The following is a 22898-nucleotide window of genomic DNA, read 5'->3' as shown; positions in this document are numbered from 1 at the left end:
TGATTATATTTTACCTGATGTTGCGCGCTTAAGAAACCAAAAACACTATAGTCTTTGTTGAATATATTTTATACATGATGGACTTGTAGATACTTTAATGGAATAATAAAAAATATTTTATATAAAATATTATTGATTTCATAATGTAATAACAATAGTTAAATTTATAATATTTAAATTAAAAATCATTAATATTAATATATATTTTAAAAAATTATTTTATAACCTCCATTTTAAAAGCATTATTAACCAAATATATTAAACTACTTTTTATTTAACCTTAATTTCAACCACGATTTTAACCAAATATATATAAATACCAAATAAACTTCAACTAAAATTACTTTTTATAAAATAAATTTTTTCAAATTATAACCATAACAGCTACTATAATACTAAACACACTAAAGAAGACCTTAATATAACTTATCCATGGGTAAGAGAGGCTAAATCCAATCTTATTTTAGCCATGAGATTTCCTAATAAGGTAACTAATTTTTAAAAAGAATTAATTTTTTGTTAGCTTTATGTTTATGAAATTTTTATATGTTTCGTGGATTTATAATTAGTTTTAGAATTTTTATTATATATAAGAATATTAATTATTTTATTTAAGTATTATAATTTATTATTTTGTTTATTTTTTTATCAGGTGAAGAGAAAACACAACAAAAAAATAATAATTCAAGTTGATTTAGAAAACAAAATGATAGCAGAACTTTAAGGAGATTATTCAGCAACTTCAATTATGTTTTCTAGTATTAAAAGGTGTTTTCTGGTATTAAAATAATCCTAGGAGGCGACAAAAGAAAGGAATTTGATAAAAAAAGAAAGAATTAATACCAATAATTATGTTCCTTCCAAAGGAGGAAGAAGAAAACATGAGATTAGAATCTTACTATAACTTAAAAATAACATGGATGATTATCTTTTTTTTTAGTTTCTAGGATTAATGAGCTATATAAAATGTTATAAATAAACCTATGATCATTTCTGTGATATTTTTTTTTCATTCTCTTTTTCTCACAGCAAAACAAGGATTTGATATTATGAGTTTTATTTTATTTTATCAGTTACATTCTAAGACTTGTTTGAGCTTAATTAATAATTTGTTTTCAACTAAAATTCAAGAATTGTTTGAATCATATTATAGATTTTTAGTCTAGGATTTTTAGGTCAATTTTATAAGTTGGCCAAATCAATTTACTAGGATAAATTCATAATAGCTATTTTTTAAAAAAATCATTTAAACACATGTAATCTAAATTTCAGCAAGGATTAATGAATAATATTTTTAAATTTTTTAGTTTTAATGTATGGAAGTAATTTTTATATTTTTTTGTTTTTTAATGTATTAAATCTAATTTATCAAAAATTAATTAGTTGTGTGGCATCATTTAACTTTATTTCAATAATATTAATATTTTAAAACATATTTTTATTATATTACATTCTTATTACCTCTATTTTTATTTTTGAAAATTAAATCTTAATTGTATGTTACGGGAATACGTGACCATAAGATTCTATAAGTACCTACAGATAACTTTAATTTACATCAAATGACTCGAAAATTAAGTTAATGGAACCCACCATCGTCAATTAGCATAATAACCAAGAAAATATTAGATTCTAGACATAAGAAAATACCTCCGGTGCAAGATTTCAAAGCAGAATCATAAATTATTGATATGTTAATTTAAAGCACTAGGGAAGGAAATTTGGATCTTATAATGGCTCGATACCTTCCAATAAACCTAGCTTGAGATTTTTTTTTGCATGTTATTGTGTTCACCATTGAACTAATTATGAAATTTTGCTGAAGCACCACTGAGAAGGTGGCGCTTCCTCACCGTGTGATTTGCCGAAGGGAAGTGAACAAGACCGGAAACTACTTAATTGTTTCAACAGATATATCTTCATTAGTCTTCGCATGTTATTGTTTGTTTCGTCTAATCTGAAGACTTGTTCCTAAATAATCATTACGTGGAAATTTAAATATTATTTACAGCTCCATGAATGACATAATCAATCAACTCAACTCCTGCTATGTTGCAGTTTCGCCGCCTATCCAGGATTGAGTCCTAGATTTGATGACTATAGGTACTTATAGGTACTTTACGCCCTATTATTCTAGATAACACCTGCATCCTCTGTATGCTGTTGCTGCTGGCACAAAATTATTTAATGCTTCTTTCTCTCATTTCAACATTGCTTTTTCTCAGGGAAAAGAAGTTAATGACCCGTAGGCCTTCTACCTCCACGCGGCATGGATCTGTCAAGCTTTTGCCCATTGCAAAAAACCCCCCACTTCTTCCTCCCCGTAGGAGTGTGGCCGTGTCCCAGTGCCCATGTGGTTGGCCATCCTCTCAGAGCTTTAGAATTTTATTACCCCCGATTGTTTCACCGAAGAAGAAACCACCAGCGGACTTCCCTGTACGTGAAGTGAATTGTCTCAGTGCTCTCCCCTCTTGGCTTTGGCAGAATTAGATGCTATCTCCATATTTACAGGTCACACAAAGATTGTTATATTTTTAACAGCTCTAAGAAAACAAATTGCCTTGTCTTGTGTTCAAATTGTGAATGTTAGATGGTTTTTAACTATTTCAGATTTTAATTGGATAAAATAAGAAAAGTGATGAATTTAAATACATTACTTGGTTATTAAAACTTTTATATTATGTCAAAGCACAAAGATATTTTTTATTTCATTTTTCTAAATAGCAAATCAATCCCCATTAGAATCACTAAATAAACCCCCCTTTTTATCAAAAAACTTGCACGTCAGTTACATAATCATCCGCTAGATGAGCATCACAAGTTCCATAGAGAGCGATGACCAGACAGTAAAAAGGGCAAGAACCTGAGAGGACTACAACATCCTTCATATCAAGACCCTTTGATGTGAACTTAGCAGTGATGTTTTCTAGTGGTTCAATAGGTGATGGCAATTGTTCATTAGCTGCCTTCTCACTTGCAGTCAATCCATCTGTTCGGCCAAATGAAAGAGGATAATAAGGCCCTCCTGACTGAACCAGAAAATGAAGTCAATGGATGAAGATTTTAGAACAAATTATGAATAGAATATGTCGTAGGAACACGATGAATGAATAAAGAATATGAGCAATGTTAGTACCAAAAGGACAGATTCTCTTGCTGCAAGAGTCAATACATCAGCACATGAAACAGTTGACGGGCAAGCCTTTTCAACATCTGCTTTGATACTTTCAATGACTTCATATCCTCTTGCTGAATTAGGGTTAGGAAAAGCATTCTTCCCTCCCCTGAAATCAATCGTGTCATCTTAAAGCATCGAAGCATCGCAGCCCTATAAGATCATTATATAAGTTGGTCAATCAATTTTAAGTCATGTGCATATAGTATTATAGCCTGCTCTTCAGTTTTGACCCAACATGAGAAATAAATCTAATCTCTATCTATCCAATAAGTCTCAATTTCTAGCCATGTTGCAATCAAGTTGCAGGTTCTGAAGGCAGAATAAATGTGCACGCAGATGTAATTGTGTATATCCTTTTATGTTAGTAAAAGGTTGAGATTGTTCCTGTTAACAACTTGTGTGTTTATTTCTATTTATATTCATTTGTGTATTTCGTTTATTTACAACATTAAAAAAGTATAGATAATCTCTTAAGTTCGTGGAACAAGCTAGTTATAAGCAAACACAAGTAAATAAATGAGCGAATGAACTGAGTCTAGCAAGATTAGACTGCCGTATAAGGGCCGGAAATTTTGCCAAGAAAAATGACCCTGTGGCAAGAGAGAAATGGATTAAGAAGTAGTATTACGTTTACAAAGCAGTCATGAAAAAGCAATCGAAGGAGGGATGCAGCGATTCTGGTGTCATTCTTGAAAGCAGCCCGGACACCACACTTAACAACCATTCCCAAACGGGGGCATGACCTGTCATAGTAATTGTAGTTGTAATTGTAATCAATCTCACCACTAGCAAAAGGGAATGAAGTGACTAAGCGAAGCGAAGACAAGCAAAGAAACAAGGGAATGGTGAAGTATGAGAAGAGTGTCTTAGCCATTTGCATGTGTGAAGAAGCTGTGCAATGCTGATTGTGATGGCCATTGATGCGGGGACCTTGTAAACAAAGAAGAGTCGAAGAGCAGTCATTTGTAGAGCTCGGAAAATCCATGATTTAAAAGAGTCTAGCCGTAAGAGTTAAATAAAAAAAGGCTCGTTCGCCCTAATCCAGTTGAGTTACCGAGAGGAAATATTATTTTCTTAAAAAAAAATTTCTTTAAATAAAAATAATTCACTTGGATTAACTTGTATTTACACGTTGATGATCCCTTATTTCTAGTTCTTTTCTAGATACATATGAACCAGATTTAATTTTAAAATGGCTTTGAATAAGTGAGATTAAATTAGTAATGGAACTCTGTGTGCGATAAGTGCATTCTTAATTTTTTGTTTTTATATATTTGAATAATTTGAGACAACGTAATTACTAATTTAACAAGTTGATTAGTAAGCTTATTAAATTAATCTTTCACTTCTTGAGATTGATCACATCAAAACACGTCAACCCTTTTATCTATCAATCGATCATAGGCTTTATATATAATGGGAATTGAAAGGTTTAATTTAATTAATTAAGACACGAGCATCAATATTAAACATTTAACTAAATCAAATAATCAGCCCTCCATAAATGACTCTTAAATACAAGGAAATGACTTCAATATGAGCCCAGTTAATTGGCATCCATAACCCTTTCATTATTCTTCTTCTTCTTCTTTTTTTGCCCTATATTAATCACGCAAATATTAGATTTTTTTTTAATCACGTAAGATATTAGATTAATGATAGAAAATACCTTGGCTAGATCCCAGCTACATGATTATTAGAAGATATAATCATAGACTACATGTTTCATGCACGGGTCTCCACTGAGCTTCACTGATAACTAACGAAGATCACCGTGCCCATGAACTTTGAAAACTTTATCTGCCCCAGCTCAGACACTTTCTTAGGATCTGATTTGCCAGGATCAATGCACAAGCTGGACCACTACTTGACGGCTCAAGAGCATAATGCTTATTGGAGGGATTTTACTCTCTAGAATTCATCTATTCAAGTGTTATAAAATTATTAAAAATTTATATAATTATTAATTTTTAAATTTTTAAAAATTAATCAAAATACATATAAATTATAATAACATCTTAAATAAAAAATAAAAATAACGAGCAATTATGTAATGTCATGCGCATGCTGTAGTTAGTGACATATAATTCCGGGGACTGACCTAATCATTCACTTATATACAAAAGAAGTGATAACTGAAGAATTTAATTCCCACTGCCATCAAGTAAGACAAAACTATGGAAAAAATATAGATATATGGGGTTGATGGATTAAGATTTATTAGTATTTTTACAATTCAAAGACATCCACTATAATTTTGAAAAAAGAAGTAGAAGAATCTTTGCTCCTAGATACAAAAAAAAATAATCTCAAAAGCGTGATTTGTGCTTGTGAAATTATGAATTGATGGAGTCAGTATGATCTATCTGGCTTGTCGTGTTTTGATTTCTTCAACAATATATGGTACTGTGCAACGTGAAGGAGATGTCATGTCTTGTTTGCTGTGGTTTTTAGCTTCCGTATCCTCTTGATTATGGAGTTTTTAAGGAACGTTTTGAAGAAGATGAAGGGGATAGGGACAATAATAATTAAAAAAATGAAATTCTTTTTATTCCAAACACTTGAATTCGACCTATCTCCATTAATTGATTCCAGCAGCCTTAGCTATTTTATAAGATTCATATATATATATATATATATATATATATATATATATATGCTCTTTTTTTTAAAAAAAAAAAAAAGTTAAACTGTGACTAGGATCTCATATTAATAAAGGATATGACAGCGAATTCTAGACCATGTCACCTTGGTAAAAAAGATAAGATAACAAAGATGCTATATCTCATAATATCTAGATATAAAATTACTAATTTAAGATTCGAAGTACAAGTATCTACTTGAGTGGTGGATAAATTGTTTTTTTTTTTTAAATTAATTTAAATTTTTAGTCTCAATTTTATTTTGTATTTTTAGATAATTTTGATGTGATGGTATTAGAAATATTTTTTTAATATTATTTTGATATATTTAAAAAAACCATAAGAATAAAATTAAGATACTTACATCAGGACTTTCAGAAATCGGACGTGTGAGGGGATGACCTTTTATATTATTACAGATAATATTAATGTTGAAATGCACAGCTGCACCTAGTTCATTGAATATTCTTGGTGTGACTCTGCCAAATTCCTTTATGACAAAGCGATGGCAGCAACAAGAAGACAAAAGAAACATTGTTTCTTCCATTGGAGGAAACTGCAGAGGTGGTTTTATTCTAAAAATGGCATAACTCAAAAGCGGTAATTTCTTGAGATGCTCTCATGAGAAAGATGATTATCTCTTCTTGTCTGCAGAGTCTAATTGGATTTGAAGTGAAATGACTCACATGGCAGCCTAAAATATGAAAATGGAACAGAAAATTGGGGAAGAATCAAAATCCCAATTTAGTCCTGAAAACATTTTTTTATCTCAATTGAGTCCCTTTAGTTTTGATGAATTCTTAGTTTCAAACACTATAGAAATAGATTCATTTTTATGCATGAATGTATACTTATTTGAATGGATGGAATTGAGGATTTTCTAAGCCTATGAAGACCCAATTGAGATCGAAAACAGGTTTAGAGACTCAACTGAGAATTCTATAAATACAGTTAGGGATTTATTTGAGATTTTTCCAAAAATGGAAACTGAAACTGAAAATCCTGGCCCATGCAGGTTTCGAACCTGCGACCTTCGCGTTATTAGCACGACGCTCTAACCAACTGAGCTAATAGGCCACATTGTTTTGAATTATTTCAAATGTAATATGTCTTTATAATGTTAAAGCAGCATGAAATAGAGCGAGATTATCATAACAAAATTGACAGAGAGAGGGAGAGAATGCATCCCTCAAATTCTTTATTCAGACAGTTTACACAGGAATAAAGGGAACTGAAACAACACTCCCACCTAAAATGGCATTCAAGAAAAACACTGCTATCATGCTACAGTATTTTTCACAAGACAATTCCGTGCTACACTATACACCTCAAATTATTAAGAAACATTGGTGATGCCTGAAAAGAGTAAATCAGACTAAAGATTCTACAAAAACCAATTTCTTGCTTCTTCAAAACTACAAAATATAAGAGCAAAAAAGTATTGACCGATTGGTCAGAAGGGGGAAAAATGCACATTATTCCATCATTGAGCTGGTCAGAGCTGAAGTAATCAATGGCTTGCCTCGACCCACAGTGAAACCTTTGGTTCCATCAGGCATTCTTGGACCCTTAGAAGCATGTTTAGCAGATGCTTCACGTTGAGGGGTGCTGGCACATTTTACAGGAGCAAGCAGACCTCTGCTACAATTGATTTGACCACGGCCTTTGCCCTTGCCATGGCCTTTTGCAGCCCATGCCTTCTTTGATGCTCCTGAACTATCTTCAGCCTTAGGAAAAAAGTTTACAAGGCGTTAATATTTAACATGGTTATTGTTATTAAATTAGACAACTGGTATGGCTAGGAAAATGGTAGATCAATTCTATGATCCTGGCAGACTGAGGATTTAAGATATGTATGCTTACACATAGATGCCAAGATAAGACTAATTAGACAAGAAAGTTACTCACATGACTCTCTGAATTGTTTGGTTTGAAGGTATCTACAGTTGATTCATAATGAGGTGAATCTTCCTCCTCCCAAATATCAAATTCGGACCTTCTGCCCCTGGGGAGAACAGATTTTGGCTGCAATTGTTTTTGGACAAATAGTAAGCTACGGTCTTTTGTTGAGCAGGAGATGGTGCAAGTAATAGCTTAGTTTATGCATACCGAGCATCGAAGAAGCAACCTTACTCTAAGGCCTTTCCTCCAATTCCTTTCATCATTCAACTTTTCAACCTGTTGGACTTAGTAGAAGCTTTCAATTTCATTGCATAAATAAGAGATATTTAAAACCAAATTTACATAATATGCATTAACATACCGCTTTCTCAGCTATTTTTTGGGTTTCAAGTTCCACAAGTGCGTGCAGCTAGAGAATATAAAAGGAAAAGGAGTCATGAAAATTTTCCTTTTAACACTATCCTGGTTCGCATAGAAATTGTGTCAATTCATGTTTAATACCTTATTGGTTACAATGAAATCATTTTTAGCAACGGAAGAATTGGATTCTTGAGGATGGCATATTCTGATGGTTTTCACACTGTTTACAATGGCAGTTGTTAACACACAGTCATAAACTTGATGTTTTCTAGAATACTAGAAAGTAGAAACAGAAATGTTAGCTTCCAACTCATAGACTTGACCTTCCAGCTACGCTGAAAATCTTCTGGACATTTTGATGAGAATGATCTTCTGGCAAATTCTCCACAACAACAATACGAGACTGCAGGAAGAAAAAAAACGTATTGCATCAAGCAAAACTGTTGTAAAAAATACTTTCGGATCATTTTTCCAACAGAGAAAATCTGTGCTGATTTACCTGTAATTCTTCTCTATCTTTATCAGTGAAAGGGATTTTACGCTTAACCTTCTTGCCATCTTCAGTCAGGGACTTTAGAACATCAAGGTAACAACAAAGAGAGATGGTCCCTCTAGATTTAACAATTCAACTTTTGATAATTACAAAACAATGACGAGGCAATTTAAGCGAAAGGACTTACAAGTTTTGATGAAGACTTGAGTGCTTGAGCAAGCATATCGTTATCGATAACAAGTGACCGCATTTTCTTAGTTGAAGCAATAACAGATATTGGCACTGCAATGCAACCGAAACATAAGATTAGAAATTCGAGCTACCACTGCTGCAAAATACAGGTCCGTAGAGAATACTTCAATGATCCTTACCATAGCCTTCAGGATCTTTATTATTGTGTTTCGACATCGATTCGTTAGCAAGAAGACTCATGTCACTGAATTGGTACTCCACCTATTTCAGACCCAAACAGTTCTCAGATTCTTAGATCATTTCAAAACCGGGACTCGTTATGAATAGAACATATGATGTTCAACGTAATTGCATGATGACTCTAGTGCCAAAAACATGATACGTTGTTAATGAATGGATTTCAAAACAGCAGACCAGATGAAGGGAAAGAATAGGCATTGACATAACAAAAGAAAAAAAACAGCTTAACGAAGATTATTAGAAGCCAAGCAAGATTTTGGCATGCCAAGGTTTTACAAAGCTTTAAAAAATACTTTGTTTTATTATGTCACTATTTCAAGAGAAAAAAACTTAACAGCACCAAATCATGTGATTGTCTAATGAACATAATTAAACATGAACCCCCAATACAAGAATAACGAGAGATGAAATCGAGAACCAACAGAAAGTAGGACAGAAAATGAGATTTCGACGGAAGAAAAGAACCTGTTTGATGATCTTTTTTCGAAGATCGTCAGTGAGAACATCGCTATTCTTGGTGGGGCAATTAGGCATTGCAAGATTTGGATTATTAGAGATCAAATAGGCAGCATGGTCTTGGTTCCCAACAAAGAACCAGTCAGACCCTCCAGCAGCAGTGGCACCAAGATAATTAAAGTAAGGATAAAAATAACCTGATATAGGCATTTGGGTTGCAGTGGTGTGTGATCTTGGCAAAAACTCAGGTGCCTGTGCGTTGAATTTAAAGGACGCGGGACCGCTATATTTTTTGGGTCTGGTTGTTTCTTTCATTTCTTTTTCTTTAGACATTTCTTCTTCAGGTTGTGCCTGTGCCATCGCTATTTATTTTCTTTGCCTCTCTAGCGAACAATTTTTTTTTCCTGATTTTGTATGGTAGTTTGTGTTCTCTCTCACTTGCTCCTGAAGTTGAGCAACTATGATGTCGTGATATTGAATCCACATTTAGCGCCCAAGCAGAGGTGCTCCATGCGTGCGTGCTGCTAGTTTTCTTATTACACCTAGCCGTTGCTTCAGGGTTTGACCAGAATTTTTTGAGGCTCGTGAGTTTGCTCATCTGAGAAATTACCACATGGATCATTCTTACCACTCCTCTCCCTCTCTCTCCCAACATTTTCCTAAAACACTGCTTCTGTGTGACACATTCTTGTTGCTGTCGCACAATGCGGCCCATGATTATCCACAAAGGTAATGGTCCAGGCCCAAAACGATGCCCTATCCAGCGTTTTCGTTTATCTAGAATTGGCTTTGGGGCTTAAGGCCCGGCCTAAAATATTTGGATAAGCGTCCTGTTTACCTTCCATCGTGTTGGATCTAGTGGTGAGCTTCCAGCGTTATCATCCCAGTTAGAAATTCAAATATAACAATAAAAAAATAATAATATCTGTGAATGTAATTTAGATTTGAATCTCAATTTAAAATTTAATGGAATAAGGATTTATTTTTGATATGTGAAGATTAAATAAAGAATTTTGATATAAACATAGCGTGAGTCCATCTTTAATACAAAAACTAAATTCATTATCAATCTAATCTTAGATAAATCTTAATTAATTTTATATATATATATATATATATATATATATATATTAATTAAAATGAAATTTTAGATGATACATAAATCCACTCACCAATCAAACGACTGTAGTATATGTACTTATTTTGTTTCATTATGGCATGTAATACTTGATTTTACCATTGCATGTAAATATAATTATTCATAATTAGGTGTTTAGTTTCAACTTGTTTTTTGTTAATTTTTTTTGCTTAAATTAATTTTTCTTAGTGTTTTTGAATTGTTATCAAAAATAAATTTTAAAAAATAAAAAAATATTATTTTAATATATTTTTAAATAAAAAATATTTTAAAAAACAATATCTACGTGATATCAAACACTTTATAATTACAAACTGGTCTGCAGACAGACAGCTTCTTGCGTGGTCAATTGTTAAAATCCGTAGACATAAATTCTGGGGGCTTGCCCTTTTTGATAGCTTTCTCCATTTTTCAAGTTTCCTAATTATACCACACCTATCAAGAATCATCATCATCTCTGGCTGGGCTTTGAAGGAAATCTTCGATAGGGAATGGTTATTATTTTATAGGGACAATATATATAGATTGATTAATCTTTTAGCTATCATGGGGGCAGCTAATGTTCATAGCCACCGCATAAATTCTATTCTATATCGTCTAATTTATAAAAAAGAAACGGGATAATCCTTTGGTTTGAAGAATCTGATGCATAGAAACAAAATAAATTAAGTTTGTTAACCTTATTAGGGTGAGAATTTAATGAGTGGTTCCATCATTTTCCCTCGCTTCTTTCACCAAACAATTTATACTTATTGAAGGTAGGCCTATCTCTGTGGGCTCCTTCATTATATCTTGTCTATGAGATTCTCTCTATTATTTTGTTTCTGAGAGTGACTCTTTTGTCATGGACCCAGATCAGCCTTGCAATTGATTGTGGCTTTTTTCCCCTCTCTCGAGAAAAAAAAAATGTGGGAAACTGGGTTAGGTGAGAGGATAAAATCTAGGGTTTTTAACAATTGACCGAGCAAGAAGCTGTTTGGAGACCACATGATTCAGTCAAGCTGCTACAAAATCATGGATACTGATAAGATTGATTATAGCTTTTAGAGCTTAAACTTGCTTCTCTAATGATAAATATTTCCCAGAATAGATTTTTTATTTTTTCGAGTTAATGAATAAAGAAAGAACAGCCTAAACACGCTTGATTTTTTTTCCCTGTATTTACCAGAGATGCGATCCGCAATTAGGCCTAGAGTCATTATCAATGCTGGCCAAATCTCTTGCTTCCCAAACAGACCTATACAGTGTGCATAGCGAAAATGAGTGCGTTGGTGAACTAAAACTGGAAGAATAATGTCAACTTCTTGCTTGTCAATCTTATCTTTTCCTTGAACAAGAATCCTGATTCCAAAATAATTGAGTGTCCTGGACATAATCACAAGAAAGTAAAGGAATAGAAACCTATAATATTCTCACTAAGATAAGTATTGATCTTGTCTTGTCATCATGTACAGCCAAAACAGCATCAACAAAAGTAATTTTAGCATAAATTGAAACAATAATTTCTTTGAGGCATGTTGAGGTTCATCTCGGTCAATATAATAATGGCTATGGAGAACAGAATAATTCCCAACATATCATCCTAACAAATACAAGTAACACACCAGGCATCCCAAAAAAGCAAAGGGTAGCTTAGTGAGTGACCAGAAATTAATTTGGCCGGCCGGCAGAGAATGTAAGGTGAAGAAGCTGACAGCCTTTTCTTGTGTATAAAGTATAAATCTCGTTTCTGGTTCTACCCTTCTTTAAGGGCATGTGGGTTCTGTTATTTTTATCTGGAAGAAGGGAAGCTAGAACGGAAAAGGAGGGGGGGATGCTACCAGTGATATCCTCTTCCAAACAGGGACAAACAGTTCCGAGTTAATGTGCCTGAGGTTGATAAGACCTTCGAAAATTCTCTGCCAAGCTTTATAAAAATCCAGAGGAACTATCAACATTGAAAATGAAATATTCCTGACTTCCTGCTCAAGTACCTCAGGGGACAGGCAAAAATTACAGTAGAGTTCGAATCCAACGATTATTCTGGGTGAACACATTTTGGCTGCATTACTTCAAGCTTTATTTCACTTCACCTGGTCTTTCAGGCAACCAGATTGAGGATCTATTATGGTTTTCCACATAAGAGTTCTACCTTCAAGATTTTCAAACAATAGAGAGTACATAACATAGGCATCGATAGGTCACCGAGAAGCAGGTCCATTTCCATGGAATGAAGTTCAAAGCGGATAGTAGCATATCCAATTCCATCCCAGCTTCAAACCTAGCTAGCAAAAAGAAACTGTGGAACGATAGTCTCTATTTATATTTATTCCAAAACCTCATATTTGCTGGAAAAGCTTAACCAAACACAGTTCTAAACAATGATATTAGGAAACATCGATGATATGAAAAAGGTCTTGTCTATTCCATTAACACAAAGGGTGTCTTAGAAGTTTATATGAATTCCGACTGGATACAGAAACTCAATTTAAAGACAGAAAGAAAGCTACTCCTGCAAAAATTAACAGCCTCGCTCATTCTCAAGAACCCTTCATTTAAATTTTTAATCTTTCTAGTATTATTTCTATAATTATATAATCCTCCCATGTATACTTTATCTGCAAAATTCATGGTGGACAAACTCTATACATCTTCTTTTCCTGATCTGTGAATGTGACTTTTCCAGCTATAGCCCTCAGATTTTGCATCTTCGTCATCCTCCATGCTATCACCTCCTGTAGTGGAGGTCCCTCCGGTGTTTACAGCTAGCTGAAGAGGACCTTGGGGGGAGCCAGACTGGGAACTTGTAGCCTTTGAGGAGTCACCATACTGATCTTGGGTCATCCACAAACCCCCCAAAACAACAACAGATTGGTTTGCAGGGGCAGCAGCTGTAGCTGGTGTCACTCTTCTTGTATGAAGTCGGTATTTCTGCAATGCCAAGAAAGTTCCAAGAGAACTGAGAAAACTTCATATGACTCTTCCAATGAGATGAAGGAAAAGAAAATTGATTCAATGCATAAAGCATTTTCTTTTCTTTTAACCGTGCTTCTATAAATCATACACCATGGGAAGGAGACAGAATTGAAAACTCACTTGCAAATGACTCTTCACTTCATCATTAGTCAAGCCATCAACTTGCATAAGTTCTCTAATCTGCTTTGGAGTAGCGGCTGCAGAATGTCCAACAAATTCAAATTAAATGCTTAAGAAAAATGGATCAATGAGCTAAAACGCGATGCAATAAATGAAATTTTCTAATTTGAACTTCCAGTAGATACATCAAGTTTACACATTTTGTGATCTCTCGTCCCCATCCCCGCGTTTCTAGACAAAATTATGATTGCACCTAAAATTCTAATCCATGATTTTCATCTTTCAAGCCAAGCATATACTATCACTTCACATTCCATGTATCATTCGTCATCCAACAATATACATAATCCCACACTAACAAGATTCTCAAACCGAAAGACCTATATTCAAATCTACCATCATATACTAACCTTGAGAACCTCCAAGTTGCTGTAAAGCATTGACAAACCGGCGGTGCAGCTCTGGTGACCAGCATCTCCTCTGCTTCCTAGCAGTCTGCTGCTGGGATTGAGGTCCATTTCGTAAATTTGATTCTGAATTAGGGCCAGAAATAGTGGAAACTGATCTACTACAGCTGCTTCTTGACCCAGTCGAGTTGGATTCCTCTTTTAAGCTCTTAATCCCAGGAGTTGAAAGAGAAAGAGAAGGAACTGGCAATTTCTCCTCCTTGCTTGACAAACCAGTGCAGGCTGTAAATGGCATAAACGTTCGTGCTGCAGTCCTGCCTATACAAGCCTGGAATGCATCCTCGTTTCCATACTGATTTCCTTTCTTATTTGTCTGAAGGGAAAAAAAAACACAAAAACATATAAATAAATCAATTCCAACTTTTTTCTCTTCTTTTAAGACTCCAGTTAGAAACGAATCACATGAACTTCAATCGTGGCTATTGTTGTTATACCTTAGATTCTAATTTGAGATTTTGTTTTGGATCAAACAAGTAATCAGTAGAGGGATGATGATCATCAGCATTCCATAATTGAACAGAACTCATCCAATTTTTCTTGTCTTTAGAGTCTTTCTCCTCAATTAAAACATCATTTTCATGATGATCATCAATATTTTTCTTCAATGGAATGAATTCTTCTAATACTGGTTGTTGATTTTTTGACGCTCCACGTTGCATTAGCTCCTCCCTCAAAACTTGAATCGCTGCAACAAGAAAAAATAACAGTAAGAAAAATGAGCATAAATAAACAAATAACCATCTTAGAACTTTTCTCATTCTTTAAGCTAAAATGAACCCGTTAGTAAAAAATCATGAAAAACCAAAGACATTTTAAGATTTTTTCCACAGATAAAACTCTTCAAACTGAAAATCCAAAGCACCCCATTAATCAAAACCCATAAAAAAAAACCCATCAAATCCATTAAACATGCTTCAGAAAGCAAACAGAACAAGTCACAAACGTTTAAAAAAATTGCACAAACCAACCATCATTCAAAAGGAGCATGCAAAGAGGTAACTCTCGTTTAAAAGCATCGATCTTTCTCTTTTCCTCTTCTAAATCTTTAATAAAACCATCCACTTTCAAAACCTTCACAGCAGGATCACCGATCACCGAAACCTCCCTGAGAAAATCGGCTATCGTTTTAGGCAAGAAAGGTAATGTTTTTGCTGTTGAAGGCCTGACAAAATCCAAGCTCAATTCAGGTGAAAGCGAACCCATTTTTTCTCTAAAAAAAGATTAAAACTTTATGATGATGTTTTGATAAATCTCCGAAACTAATAAGAGGAGGAGAGATGGAGAGATGGAGAGATCTGCACATATATAGAGAGGGGGGGGGGGGAGAAGAAGAAGTGTTGTTGTCTTGGATTCTGAAGGGTTATTTTGTCAAATACAGAGAAGACTCGAAGAAATGAAAAGAAAACCCCAAAGATTCTGTTTATGCGTTTTTTGTGTTAGCATTTTAAATTCACTTTCGTTTCTCCGCATATTTTATCTATTTATCTTATTTTATCTATTTCTAAAACTATTTTACCTCACCCAAACTCCCCCTTATTTGGTCCCCCAATTTTTATATTTAATCCACTTCAGTTCTGTCACTTTATCTGATGTTCTGGCTAAAGAACCCAGTGGCTGAGAAGATCAAGGGATTGAGGGGTATAGATACCAAAATAAACAAGATTGATAGTAAAGGGACCAGATAAATAATATAAAGTATAAACCCCCTAAAGCCCTTTCTTTTCTCAAAACTCTTAATAAATTCAGATCTGTTAATTACTTAATTGTTCTTCATCCCATTCACTAATCAAACAGTTGATCATGTTTAAGCAAACATGCTTTGTGAGAGATCCTCTGTTAATTTGCCTTTTCTTTTGGCTTAAGTAATCAAATTCTGGACAGGGAAAGGGGGAGGGAACAGTTAATTATAATACATCGAATCTACTCTTTTTTTTAAAAGAAAAGAAAGGAAATTACAGTAAGTTTATTATTTTGTAACCAACTGATTTATTCTTACTAAAATAGTATATCGCACATCATGGTAAAGAGGCTGGTTCTTCTCCTCCAGAGCAAAATCACGTGGTCTGGTATGAGTTTTTTTCTTGTTTTTCCGTTTCCTTTTTTAGAAAAATAACTGCAATATCCCTCTTGATTTAAAAGATATATATTAAAATAAAACAGGAAAATGTTTTTTAATCTTTACATTTAAAAAATCAAGGAATATTTATCAGATCAATTTGGACACATTAAAAAGAAAACAAACCACAAGGATCTCTTTGCTGTGCTGTGTATAAAAAAGTCGGCAGAGCAAACCCGCTCAACAAGTCGATGTTACGGCATAACTCCGTCGAGCCTCGAGGGGTAAAAATGAACGATATCCATGAGATTTTATCTTTTATTTTTAATAAAGTCACAGCCGCCCCAGGCAGAGTGGCCTCACACGGTGGCGTTTCAACTCAAAACTCAGATGAAATCGACGGGCAGTACAGACTGGGAATCTCCTTTGTATCGTACAACGAGTACATTTTAGCTTTTCCTTTTACTTTATTCCACAACAAGAAAATGCCTTTCTATTCTATTGGCTTTCTAGATTTCTCAAGGGTTGTGTTTGCGTGGCTTGAAGGTGACGCTGGAAAAAGCACTGCCATTTCCCACCCACTTGTCGAGAAGTCGTTTTTCGTGTGCAGTATTTTATTTTAGCCCTTCAATCTTTCAAAGACGACACAGCAGTCACTCACCATCTTTTTTTTTTTTGGACAGATTTAATTACATGGTTATAAATTCTCATAATTTTTCTATTTCCTCCGAGTTTAGGATGAGGAAATGCTAAAAATCAACCACAAAATCATGCTCTTTCACTCAAGATTTTGAATCTGTTAATTTGTTTTTGAGTTTTATAAATACTTTTAAAAAAATTAATATTTTTTTAGTATTTTCAGTTATTTGAATATAATGATATCAAAATTAATTTTTTAAATATAAAAAAATATTTAGACTCATGCGATACTAATTTGCTAGCACCGTCAGTATTTTGTTCTAAATCTCACAATTTATATTTCAATAATAAAATATTTTAGTTTGAAATATTAGATTCGGGTCTTATCACTTATCTATGACTAAGATGAGATATTTATATCTTGAATTAATCCAATTTAATTTCATGGATAATTTAATTTTCAGGTTCAATACTATGGGTGTTATTAAATATGTATGAATACAAAGTCATGATATTCTTTGATGATATATAATCAATATACTTATACATCTATTTTGATTATTCAAAACAAAAAATCAAACTTTTTTGAACAATGGATGCGGTCATGAAAAAACTCCCCGGTGCCTTCTAGAGAAAATAAAAAATAAAAAATACAAGGCTCTTGGTTTCCTAGCTTTTACTTGGTTGGTCGAATCAATTGTTAGCCACCAGCACAGCACGCCATCACTCCATGCAATACTTCTTTTCTTTTGATGTTAGCTCACGAAACAACTATAATGGATCTAAATATAGCTTTATGTATAAAGTGAATAATATACCATGCGCAAATTAATTCTGTTAATCACCATCAAAACAGTACTATTCAAGAAAAACTAATCTTCAAGGCAAGCCTATGGTAGCCTTTGAGCTCCTTGGAAGCAAAAACTTTTTATAAAAAAGGGTGCAAAACCAGTGCTCGAAGGCATCGCCCAAAAGCATTGGATCTCCGATGGCGAGTTTGCTGTTAACTTTACTACTACAACTACAAAACGCACTAAAACTAGGTCATTTTACAAAAGTCAGTCTAAATTTTGTTGAATTGGCCCCGTAAAATATCTCGAATCTGCTAAATTGACCTGCCAGGCTCCGCGGTCAAGCAAGGGAGCACTATTATATATAAATAAATGCATGAACCCTTTTTTCCAGGTTTCTTTGTGGTAGAGGTCAAGAATCATTCATTTCCTTGAAGGGAACACTAACAGGCCACTGAGATAGAATATCGAAGCAAATTCTATATCTTAATCACCTTCTTTTGTGCTTTTACTTCCTTGCACTTGCATATGTCAGTGGGGGTTGTTTACTTGCTATTGGAATTTGCAAGATTCTTCTACGTTTTTTCGTGGTTTAGTGCTCTTTCCTCGATTTTATGGAGAAATCACTGCCTTTTCATTTCATAGCTTTACTGGTGGATTAGGAGAGGCAAAAAAAAAAAAAAGGTTCCTTTGTTGATTCCAAAACCCAATTTCATAGTCATCTCTGCTCAACCGTCCAAGCATCGCCGTCTATGGAATCTGGGTTTTCTTTTTCTTTCCTCGAAAACGAATCTGGGTTTCGCATTAAAGGTTGTTGTTGCATTTATTTATATCTATTTACTTGTACCTTAATCTTTGATGGCATGTTCTAGATGTTTTTGTTTAAGGATGTGTGTCCCCTATCACTTAAAATAATCAGATACTCTAAAAATTACCCGCTTGGATATGCTGGTGTTGATGTAAAGCGAAGTAGCCAGGAATGTAAAACAGAAGAAGAAGTAGCTAGGAAATTAATGTTTATAAAATAGAAATACATTTTACAAACTATCGTTGGTCATCGGCCAACTTGGGGTTTGAATAGAAAAGAACAACAGTAGGGTAGATTCCCTTCCAAGAAAGGGACACGACATTACACGTAAAAGACCGTATCGAACACACCTCGAAACCAATATTGTAGACTTGTCAAATTCTTACCAAGGGGTTAAGCTTAGAGATAAGGAATCTTGAGGATGATGAGGGTGGGTCCAGTTCTTGATTTTGCCAGATTTTTCAGTTGGAAACATATGTAAATAGGTTTGGAGAAAAGGGAAAAAGGACAAGCTTCTTACAGCCACTAGATTCCCACATTTTTCTTCCATAGAATTAAGAATCTCTCTATCCGTCACGATCAAACCTGTCAATCACTTTAATTAATTCTTTAATTACCGTGGGAACCACTATCCGTTCTGTAGAATTGCTTCTTCTTATCTTGCAAGACTTTTTAAATTCTATCTTCAACGTTCAGTATTGAACTCCTTTCATCGGCTAAAAGTCGAATGCTTGTGATAAAACACTCTTTGTTTTTATTTAAATTATCGTTTTACCCTTTTGTTAATTATAAATCAAATAACTGTGAGGAAACCCCACGTACGAATCTTGAGCTTACGTGATTTAGATGTGTTCTAGAGATATGTAAGATGCTAACAAGACTTAATGTCAGATTAGATATCGTAATTGCGCCATGCCACGAGCTTATGATATGTTTATATATTTTTATATATTTATTAAAAAAATTATATAAAAAAATGGTAATTTAAAATATTTTTAATAAAAGGATATAAAGCTAAATTTTTAAATGATTTAATATTAAAAAATAAAATCAATCAAAATAATTTTAAAAAAATCATAAAAAACTAAACATGAAAATATTATTGTAATCTATAGCACTTTATAAGAAAATTTAAAATTGTAATTCTTAACTATCTTAATATTAAAAATAATAAATTTTAAAAAAATAATTTTAAAAAAATCATAATAAAAAAATCATGTGGGGAACATTATAGTAATCTATAATATTTTTTTAAAAAAACTATAAAGCTAAATTTTCAACAAGTTCAATATGAAAAAAAAATCGACAAAGACCATCTTGAAAAAAAAATCATAAAAAACACGTGCATAAACTTTATAAGAATCCATGGTATTTTTAAAAAAAAAAAAATTATAAAGCTAAATTCTCAATCGACTCAGCATTAAAGAAATTAAATCAACAAAACCAACTTTAAAAAAAAATACAAAAAAAAGACATGGAAAAAAAAGAAGCAAAAAACAAATAAAAAAAAACATGCGAGAAAAGTTAAAATTAAATTCTCAATCAGCTTAATATTAAAATAATTTAGAAAAACACAATAGTAATCTATGGTATTTCAAGATGAAATATACAATTGTAATTTTCAAACAGTTCAATATTAATAAAATAAAACCAATATGAAAATTTTGGAAAATATCACAAAAAAATAAAAGGAAAAAAAACCATATATGAAAAATTGTAGCAATTTTACAGTGTTTCATGAGAAAATTTATAGTTATAATTTTCAATAAGTTCAATATTAAAAAAATAAAATTAATAAAAATATTCTTGAAAAAAATCATAACAAAAAAAACTCTTGAGAAATATTATAGTAATTAATAGTGTTTTTAAAAAAACTGCAAAACTAAATTTTTAATCAATTTAGTATGGAAAAAATAAATTCAATAAAGATAATTTGAAAAAAAAATCAATAAAAAAACATGTGGGAAAACACTATATTAAGATGAAAATCACGTGGAGAAACACTGAAGCAATCCATAGTATTTTAAAGAACTACAAAGCTATATTCTCAATCAACTTGATACAAAAAAATAAATCGACAAAAATAATTCTAAAAAAAATCATTACAAAAAAATCATGTAAAGAAACACTTTAACAATTCATAATATTTTTTTAAAAAAACTAAAAAACTAAATTCTCAATCAGCTCAATAGTAAAAAAAATTGACAAAAACAATTCTGAAAAAGCAAACAAAAAAAAGATAATTTTATAAAAAAATCATAAAAACAAAAAAAATGGAAAAACAAAACATGCAGGAATAACTAAAGCTCAATTTTCAATCAGCTCAATATTAAAAAAATAAATTTAACAAAAATAATTTCAAAAAAGCACATGGGAAAATATTGTAGCAAAAAAAATCACGAGAAAATATTGTAGCAATTTATAATTGTTTTAAAAAAATATGAAACTAAATTCTCAATCAGTTTAATATAAAAAAAATAAATACAAACCATTAAAAATAGAGAAAAATTATATAAAAAAATCATATATAAAAATACTGTAACAATTCACAATATTTTAAATAAAAAAATTATATAGTTAAATTTTTAACTATTTTAATATTTAAAAAAATTGGTAAATATATTTAAAAAAAATCAATTTTAAAGAAAAAAACATATAAGAAAAGTTTCACTACTTTCTCATATATTTTAAAGTATTATTAACTATTTTTCTTATCATATGGGATATATTCTTCTTCTTTTTTGAGAAAAATCTGCCTTTATTTTTTTTTTGAAACTTTCACTTAAAAAAAAATGTAGTCACGTATAACTTTAAAAAGCTCTCATTTTGATCCCTCGCAAAATTTAATTTAATTTTCTCCTTGCGCTGCAATCCTTCCACTAAGGTTTCCGGTAGATAAAAAAATCTCAGTCTTAGATCTACGTATAAAATCATGATACACTTGTGAGCAGATCATACTTCTTTTTAATAATAATTTAAGGACCTTTGATGCATGGAAGCCAAGTGCAAGATATCGTGGCCTTTAAAAAATTTAAATTGACTGATAATAAAAAAAAATTCATTAAACTTACTCATATGTTGAATGGTATTTTTAAAGTATTTTTAAATGAAAATTGATGGAATTTTTTTTTTAATACCAGAACATTAAGATTATATATATAAAAATACTTTAAAAAATATTAATTTAATATTTTTTTGAAAAATAAATTTAAAAAGCAAAATGGAAGAAGAAACAAACATTCATTTCATGTTGAAAACAGCGGCAAGGCCATTACAGTCAAATTAATGAAACGTGCCTCTCGTCTATTGTGCGGTAGGGTTTAATATTCTTCTCCAATAGAGGTCAAAGGGAACAAGGTTCTCTTAATTCTGCCTCTAATTAAAGGTAATGATGGCTCTGCATTGAAGAGCCAGGTCACAAGGGATCCAGAGTCTTTGAACCCCAAGAAAAGAAAAGAAAGAAATAAAAAAAGATTGGTCATTTCGAGAAAAGATAGCTTAGCAAAAGTGGAAGTGTGGAATTTACTATCGAGAAAGGGAGGAATGAGAGAGAGATGAGGTAGCTAGCTTGACCATGTGAGCTGCCTAGCAATTCTTAATATATTCGACGGCCAGGCCAAGCCGAGGCATCGTCTTAATTATTCTGGAGGATCCCCTCAGGAATCCAAGAAATGGTATCTGTAGCTTTCAAAAGTGTTCATGCTTATCTACCACCATAATAAAGATCACAAGGAAAAATAAAAATAAAAATAAAATCGAAGCACCCACCCACCCTCTCTGCCTCGGATTTAAAAAAGGAATATAAATACAACCGATCGAGGACTCCGCACCCCATTTTCGTAGATTATATATATGCTCATGAAAGTCATGAAACAAAAATAAATACATCTTTATTAGACCAGAGATATTGATGGGAGAAGCAGGTTTGGTGAGCAGTATCGTCGGGCGCTCAATGTTTTCTGTCGAGGCAATTAAGTATGGTATTTGCATGCGACGAAGATGTTCAATCATTTTCACCAGAGCATCATAATGGTAAAATTTTCAGCTCAAAAAATGATTGGGGCAGTTTGTTATTGAATCCGGAGCAGATCATGAGGCTTAATCAAGATACTAAACATACACAAACATTAATTAATATTGATTAATTTGTGGTTAATCAAATACTATTGAATATACAAGTTGATTGATCTTCGAGGGAAAAAAACTAGCATTTATTCAATAAATGACTCGAGTAAAACACTGTAATTACCGAATTAATTTGCAGCGAGACAACTCTTAAAAAAAAAAGAAAAAAGAGGAATCATCATTTCGATGATGATGCAAGTCGACGCAAAAGAAAAAGAAGGACCAAAATTGACTGAAAAGTTCCTTTAATTACCATGCACGAAATCCACACTCGGAGCGCGATTAAGTCCGTCCAGATCTATATTTCTTATTCCCAGTTGTTACATTTTGGGTTTA

The 22898-nt window shown here is 32.5% G+C and overlaps 2 protein-coding genes, 1 long non-coding RNA gene and 1 other non-coding gene across 4 annotated transcripts; all 4 read right to left on the bottom strand.

Moving 5' to 3' along the window:
- Nucleotides 1–2831: 2831 nt before the first annotated feature.
- Nucleotides 2832–4072, bottom strand: LOC105107637 (uncharacterized). The gene is made up of 3 exons (XR_838922.1): nt 3807–4072; nt 3137–3328; nt 2832–3029 (listed from the first exon to the last, which is right to left on the bottom strand). It is a non-coding gene; the product is annotated as an uncharacterized LOC105107637 (long non-coding RNA).
- Nucleotides 4073–6823: 2751 nt separating this feature from the next.
- On the bottom strand, nt 6824–6897 carry TRNAI-AAU (transfer RNA isoleucine (anticodon AAU)). Its single transcript has one exon. It is a non-coding gene; the product is annotated as a tRNA-Ile (tRNA).
- A 75-nt stretch (nt 6898–6972) lies between these two features.
- Nucleotides 6973–10060, bottom strand: LOC105107629 (la-related protein 6C-like). Its single transcript, XM_011001633.1, has 10 exons — nt 9473–10060; nt 8947–9028; nt 8763–8857; nt 8582–8653; nt 8406–8485; nt 8224–8302; nt 8084–8131; nt 7930–7998; nt 7729–7845; nt 6973–7547 (listed from the first exon to the last, which is right to left on the bottom strand). The coding sequence occupies exons 1-10, from the start codon at nt 9821–9823 to the stop codon at nt 7296–7298; spliced, it is 1245 nt and encodes a 414-aa protein (XP_010999935.1). The 5' UTR covers nt 9824–10060; the 3' UTR covers nt 6973–7295.
- Nucleotides 10061–12981: 2921 nt separating this feature from the next.
- Nucleotides 12982–15573, bottom strand: LOC105107622 (uncharacterized). Its single transcript, XM_011001623.1, has 5 exons — nt 15112–15573; nt 14578–14828; nt 14087–14456; nt 13677–13753; nt 12982–13511 (listed from the first exon to the last, which is right to left on the bottom strand). The coding sequence occupies exons 1-5, from the start codon at nt 15344–15346 to the stop codon at nt 13224–13226; spliced, it is 1221 nt and encodes a 406-aa protein (XP_010999925.1). The 5' UTR covers nt 15347–15573; the 3' UTR covers nt 12982–13223.
- Nucleotides 15574–22898: the final 7325 nt, after the last annotated feature.

Source organism: Populus euphratica, unplaced genomic scaffold (assembly GCF_000495115.2).
Source record: "Populus euphratica unplaced genomic scaffold, PopEup_1.0 scaffold3.1, whole genome shotgun sequence".
NCBI classification, from domain to species: Eukaryota; Viridiplantae; Streptophyta; class Magnoliopsida; order Malpighiales; family Salicaceae; genus Populus; species Populus euphratica.
This window is presented reverse-complemented; position numbering and strand designations above follow the sequence as displayed.

Bases quoted from the DNA above. Each gene is read 5' to 3' on its own strand.
- LOC105107629 (XM_011001633.1), bottom strand. From the start codon at position 9,823: ATGGCACAGGCACAACCTGAAGAAGAAATGTCTAAAGAAAAAGAAATG. The intron at 7,999-8,083 runs GTATGTTAATGC...TAAGTCCAACAG, and splicing joins AAAAAATAGCTGAGAAAGCG to GTTGAAAAGTTGAATGATGA. The intron at 7,846-7,929 runs GTATGCATAAAC...AAACAATTGCAG, and splicing joins GGTTGCTTCTTCGATGCTCG to CCAAAATCTGTTCTCCCCAG.
- LOC105107622 (XM_011001623.1), bottom strand. From the start codon at position 15,346: ATGGGTTCGCTTTCACCTGAATTGAGCTTGGATTTTGTCAGGCCTTCA. The intron at 14,457-14,577 runs GTATAACAACAA...TTTTCCCTTCAG, and splicing joins ATCTCAAATTAGAATCTAAG to ACAAATAAGAAAGGAAATCA. The intron at 13,754-14,086 runs GTTAGTATATGA...GACATTCTGCAG, and splicing joins GCAACTTGGAGGTTCTCAAG to CCGCTACTCCAAAGCAGATT.